Genomic DNA, 6030 nt, shown 5'->3' on the forward strand with positions numbered 1-6030 from the left:
CAAACATACCACATGCCTACCATGCTCTAGTATAAGCTCTCTTGGTAGTTTTCTCTTTAATCCATTTCTACTGTTAGATGAAATTTGCCAGACTCAATGTCAACACCAGCTCCGACTTCCTTCTTAACATGTACTCGGGGTTAAGTGTGTAGCGCTCTAATCCAAAGGAAAATTACTTATTTTAAAAGCAGTAAAAACACAGCATTCCTCTGGCACAGGATGAAGACCAACTCAGCTCTTCAGTCCTAGATCATTATCTATTGTTCTCCAAACAGTAAACCACTCTTTCACAGCGAGAGGCTGTGGGTTGCAGTCCTGTCTGAATCCTGGGCTCCTCGTGAATAGGAAGTAAAGGGCTCTGACCTAGAAAGTGGAGGTAATGTAAAAAAAGGCGGGGGAGGGGGTTGGTTGGGGGAGATAGGTAGGATGAAAACAGGCTTTATGTAATTTTACACTCTTGTAATCTCCTGCAGGTTCTGAGCAGGGTAAAATGGGGTCTCAGAAATGTGGAGGCTGCCTAAGTGGTCTGCTGATTCCGCTTGCACTTTGGAGTATAATTGTGAATATACTATTGTATTTCCCAAATGGGCAAACTTCCTATGCATCAAGCAGTAAACTTACCAACTACGTGTGGTATTTTGAAGGAATCTGTTTCTCAGGTATCATGGTAAGTGTGATCTGGGAGACTGGGGATCACAAAAGGGGAAGTTTTTACTAAGAATTGCTTTGTTCCTACTAAAAGTTATCAATAATGGTAAAATTGTTCCACTAATCCTGGGTTTGGGATTTGAAAGATGGGTAGGGTGGGGAGGCAAGTAGTCCCTTGGGACTTGAAGAGCAGCTTTGTGTTTTGGTTAGCTGTTCATTTTTGTAGCTTCGGCAGGACAGGAAATTGGTCCTAATAAAAGTTTGCGAGACTGGCCTATAGAAATATTGTGTCCTCATGAACTCTGTGTGTCAACCTAAACCATTTAATCCCTAGTGGCACTGCTCTTTTCCAGAAAGCCTTTCTACCTGCACTCACAATTTCTCTAGCTTGATACTAAGACAGCACAGAAAAGCAGAGGCTTGGAGCTGCACACAAATTCGCATTCAAATCGAAGCTCTGCATTTGTGCCATGAGACCTTGAGCAAGTTACTCAGTGTCTTGTCTTCATTTGGAAAATGGGGATAATGACATTTACTTTTCGGGTAGTTGTAGGCATTGCATAAAATCTCATGTATGAAGTGCCCAGTACAGTGACTATTGTGATTATAAATACTTATCGAAGGATAGGCCAGTTCATCGTTAAATAGTGCGACATTGCACCCCTAATAATGGAGAGTAATATTGAAAACTAAATCAAATTATGCACGGTAAGAACCCATGAGTGTTTTCCTGATGACTCTTCTTTTAAAAAAATTAATCATGTTGGCAACTCAGAGGAAAAGACACTTTTCCTGGCCGTATCAATACTAAAAACAACACATTTTACACTGTAAGCTTACTATGCCACCAATAACTAAAAACAAATCCATTATAACCTATCTCTACATCTTTGTGGGGCTTTAATTTTTATAATACTTGAATAGTTATGTTGGAAAACAGTTTTCATTTTGTACTATTTTGCATACTAAATTAGTAAACTTTAAAATATTAATACCCATTGCTATTAAAACTACTATATGATATGTACATAACAAATGGTGCAATAATTCTATAAATAAATGCCAACTTTTGGATGAATTTGAAATGATATATTAAGATTCATGAGAATGCTCTGTCTTCCAAGTCAGTAATCCTAAATCTGAGAATTCATTCTGAGGAAATAATCCAAAATAAGGAAAGAGATGTATACACAGATGTTTGTGGCAGCAGTATTTGTAATAGGACATAGTTAGAAGCATCCTAATATAGAAATAGCCAAGTAAACTGTGATACATTCATTTTATATGGTGAAGAAAAATGTAATGATGAAGATCTAACAACAAGGAAAATGAACATTTTGTAAGTGAAAAAAGATATAACAAACTTGTGAATAAATTATGATTGCAACTATGTAAAATATACACAGCTGGGAAAACACTGGGGATACATACATGAAAACCAGTGAGGGTGGCAGAGCTATGGGTAACTTTCCTCCCTTTCTCTTGAGCCCTCTGTATTGAAGTTATGTTTTACAACAACAAAAAAAGAAAATTTTTCTTTAAACACAGGCCCAGCTTGTGTTTCTCTTTTGGCATAGGACTCCAGAGCTTAGGTCTAGGTATTTCTGCCAATATTAAAATGAAGCTGGTTATCTCGTTTCCCTCCATATATCATTGTAGTAAATGGAAGAGTTGCAAGGCATGATTGGGTTAAAATCTATTAAAATCTGTGATAACTAATATGTTGAAAGGAGGGTTACATAAGACTTCTTTGTTTATATTCATGTGAAATTTAAAACAGGGAAAGAACCTATTCTCTATATTTTATTGTCTAAGATTTTTTTTTGAAAAATATTATTGTTGCTACATCAAATCCTTTTAAGAGAAAGGAGAGGAATATAGATAAATAATTAAGTTGATTGATAAATAAATAAAGACTGAAGGAATTTGGAAACTGGAAATGTTGACCACAAACAGTAAAATCGCAATGAACTTAGCTTCAAGATCCAGTACGGAACAGTGGGAGTAAAGGATGTGTGGAGAATTTGCCAGAAGCAATACATGCTCCATACCTGCCCCAACCATGAATTATAAAAATCAAGAAATTCATGTCTTTCCAGAACAAAATACAATGCTTTGCATAAGATACTAAAAAAGGAGAAGTAGAATATATTGAATTCTCACAATTTGTTGGCTTGCTACAGACAAAACACTGGAAAATTTGTACCTGAGATGGCTTGAATGCATGGGGGAATTGACTTACTTTACTGCCCTAGCCAGTTTGGCTCAGTGGATAGAGTATCAGCCTGCAGACTGAAAGGTCCCAGGTTCGATTCTGGTCAAGGACACATGCCTGTCAATGATTCTCTCGCATCATTGATGTTTCTATCTCTCTCTCCCTCTCCTTTCCTTCTAAAATCAATAAAAATGTATTTTTTAAAAAAGAATTATTTTTTCATATTCACCATGCATCTCACCTACAATCCCAGACAGCAATAAAAGGAGAGAGGCTTTGCAAACTGAAAATTTGTGAATGGCTTTCCTTTGTCTTTTACAACTGGGTCAATGAGAAATGCCAGGTGGTATTCCCATGTCCATACCATTTACTCCTCTTTAGTTGTTAGATTTTGATGACTGATTAACCATGATGATAATAGCTAACATTTATCAATTACTTACTATGAATTAAGTGCTATGTTCAAAATTGTACATACATTATCCCATAATCTACATATATAAAAGCTCAATGCAGGAGCTGCCCCCTGGTGGTCAGTGAGCTCCCACAGCCAACCTGCAGCCGGCCACCCTCCAGTGGTCCCTTCCCCCTGCCAGCCTGCCTCGATTGGCCTCTATTGGCCCCATCACTGGCCAAGCTTCATGCAATGGGCCTCTAGTACTCTAATAACACCATTTATAGGAAGGATTTAAGAGTTTACAGTTAAGACAGTGGCAGATCTGGGATTTGAACCCAGATCTACCTGACCTAGAATCTATGCTCTGAATCACTGTGCTCAGATTATGAGTATGAATGTTCACTAGTACCTATTTCTGATCTTTTTTCTCTTCCCTATGGCAGATGCTCATGGTTGCAGTAGCTCTTCTTGTCCTAGAGAGTGACAACAACTGTCAATGTTGCCAGAGTGAAAACTGCAGCAAAAAATACACGGTAAGAGCAACAGTTTTGTGAAGATGGTTGAGTGGGCTTTAGTTTTCTTTCCTCTTACTCAGAAACACAAAACTATTAACATTATGGTACCCTCACCATGATCTTTTTAGTACAGAGCCCAAGAGTTTACTCCAAAAATAATCTTCCTTTTTTTTTACAGTTTTTCTTCACCTTTGTTCTGCTGATGTTCTTTCACAAATTCAGAATTTAAAGATACATGAGATTAGAAATAATACTATCTTTTCCAGTCTGGGTTTTTGTATAGTCTTATTTTTTCTTCTTAACAACTTTATTGAGGACTATTTACATATAATAAGTGGCATCCATTAAAAGAGTACAAATCCATGACTTTTGACAATGAATACACCCATGAAAGTGAAACGGGATTTTTGGACTGAAACCTGAATTCTTTGTCCACCAGAGTCAAAGAATGAATCCATTGACAGAAGATGGTATAGCAACAAGTACAGACTCCCACCTGGGGAGGGAGAAAAGATCCCACAGACTTCCTGTTTCCATGGTTTATAAAGGCTGCAGTTCCTGTGTCCTGATATCCCCTCTGATTGGTCAATATTCCCTTTCGAATTGGTTACTATAGTAACTCCTGAGGTCCTCCTCCCTCATTGTCCTCCTATTCCTTCTGGGCTTTCTTCCTCCTTTACTACGTAAATATAGACCTCTTGGCTACTCCCAGAAACCCTTATCTTATACAGATGTAACTGTTGTCTCTCCCTTGTGTTATAAAGACTTAACCATGCCTGGCTTCCTTGTGTTATGGAAATGTACCTTCTTCCAATCTGTAGCCCTGTGTTTTTTCCATGGACCCTAATTCTAAAAATTCCCTAAACCTGCCTATATTCCCCCTAAAATTCCTGTTTCAAAAGCACCATCACAATCAAGATATAGAACATTTTCATCACTTTTGTCTCTCCCTTGTGTTATAAAGACTTAACCATGTCTGGCTTCCTTGTGTTATGGAAATGTACCTTCTTCCAATCTGTAGCCCTGTGTTTTTTCCATGGACCCTAATTCTAAAAATTCCCTAAACCTGCCTATATTCCCCCTAAAATTCCTGTTTCAAAAGCACCATCACAATCAAGATATAGAACATTTTCATCACTCCAAAAGAATAATCTTTTATCTGCTTTTTGTCATTATAGATTGATTTATACTTTGTATCAACAGAATCATACAGTATTTGTCTTTTGTATCTGGCTTATTTCATTCAGCATAATGATTTTTGGATATATCCATGTTGTTAGGTATAGGCAATGTACATTTCTAAATTGGAACTTTAAAAAAATTACAATAGAATCAAGAGAGAATAATATGCCCCAATTTTCTAATCCTGTGCCACATAGGCATGAGTTGGGCTGCTACATTTCCACCATTATTCTTCTCCTCATCATCATTGTCATTGCTCATTCATATTTTCATAGCACTTTATAGTTCTTTTACATTTAGCCAGTGAAATAGATCATTCTTACTCCTATTTTATAGATGAGTCACCTGAAGCTCAAAGAGAGCATGTTGTTTATCAACTAGGAGGAGTTTTCCCAGAGGTTTGGTATGCATTCTTTGCAGCAAAGGCTCCACACCGTAGCTGCACATTGCAATCATCTAAGCCAGGGGTGGGGAACATCCAGCCTGCAGGCCATATAAGGCCCCCAAAATCATTTGTACTGGCCCTTCCAAGGCATTAGGGGTGAGTTAATTAAATGTTTGACCAAATATAGCAGGCTAATTTTAAGTTGAAAATTGTGTATGGCCCTCGAATGATGTTATCAATATTCAAATGGCCCTTGGCAGAAAAAAGGTTCCCACCCCTGACCTAGGAGTTTGGAGTTGGAATCTCACTCCCAGAGTCCCTGACTTGGCTGGTCTGAGGTGCAACCAGATTTTAATGTGCAGCCAAGATGCTTCTTTAACTAATGCCTTTGGAAGACTAAATTAGTTGCTTAATTTAGCACTGTGCCCATGGCGAAGAATTGAAAAATTTTAATATTCTTTGTGTATGTGTGTGTGTGTGTGTGTGTGTGTGTGTGTGTGTGTGTTTTCTTAACCAAGTGACCCAGATATCCCCCAGTAGCTGCTGGTAGTATATTTGTGGGAAAGCTTTCAAAATTGCCTGGCAGTGGTCGGCAAACTGCGGCTCGGCAAACTGGGGCTCGCGAGCCACATGCAGCTCTTTGGCCCCTTGAGTGTGGCTCTTCCACAAAATACCAGCTCTTCCACAA

At 38.2% G+C, this 6030-nt stretch overlaps 1 protein-coding gene across 1 annotated transcript in view; it reads left to right on the plus strand.

The window, feature by feature from the left end:
• The first annotated feature begins 278 nt into the window (after positions 1–278).
• TM4SF18 (transmembrane 4 L six family member 18) overlaps positions 279–6030 on the plus strand; it is a 39453-nt gene continuing 33701 nt past the window's right edge. The window contains exons 1-3 of the mRNA XM_005863478.2: positions 279–376; positions 474–667; positions 3704–3793. Of these exons, the coding sequence (XP_005863540.1) occupies positions 491–667; positions 3704–3793 (267 nt within the window). The 5' untranslated portion in view covers positions 279–376; positions 474–490. The remainder of the gene's footprint in view (positions 377–473; positions 668–3703; positions 3794–6030) is intronic.

Source organism: Myotis brandtii, unplaced genomic scaffold (genome assembly GCF_000412655.1).
Source record: "Myotis brandtii unplaced genomic scaffold, ASM41265v1 scaffold179, whole genome shotgun sequence".
Lineage (NCBI taxonomy): Eukaryota > Metazoa > Chordata > Mammalia > Chiroptera > Vespertilionidae > Myotis > Myotis brandtii.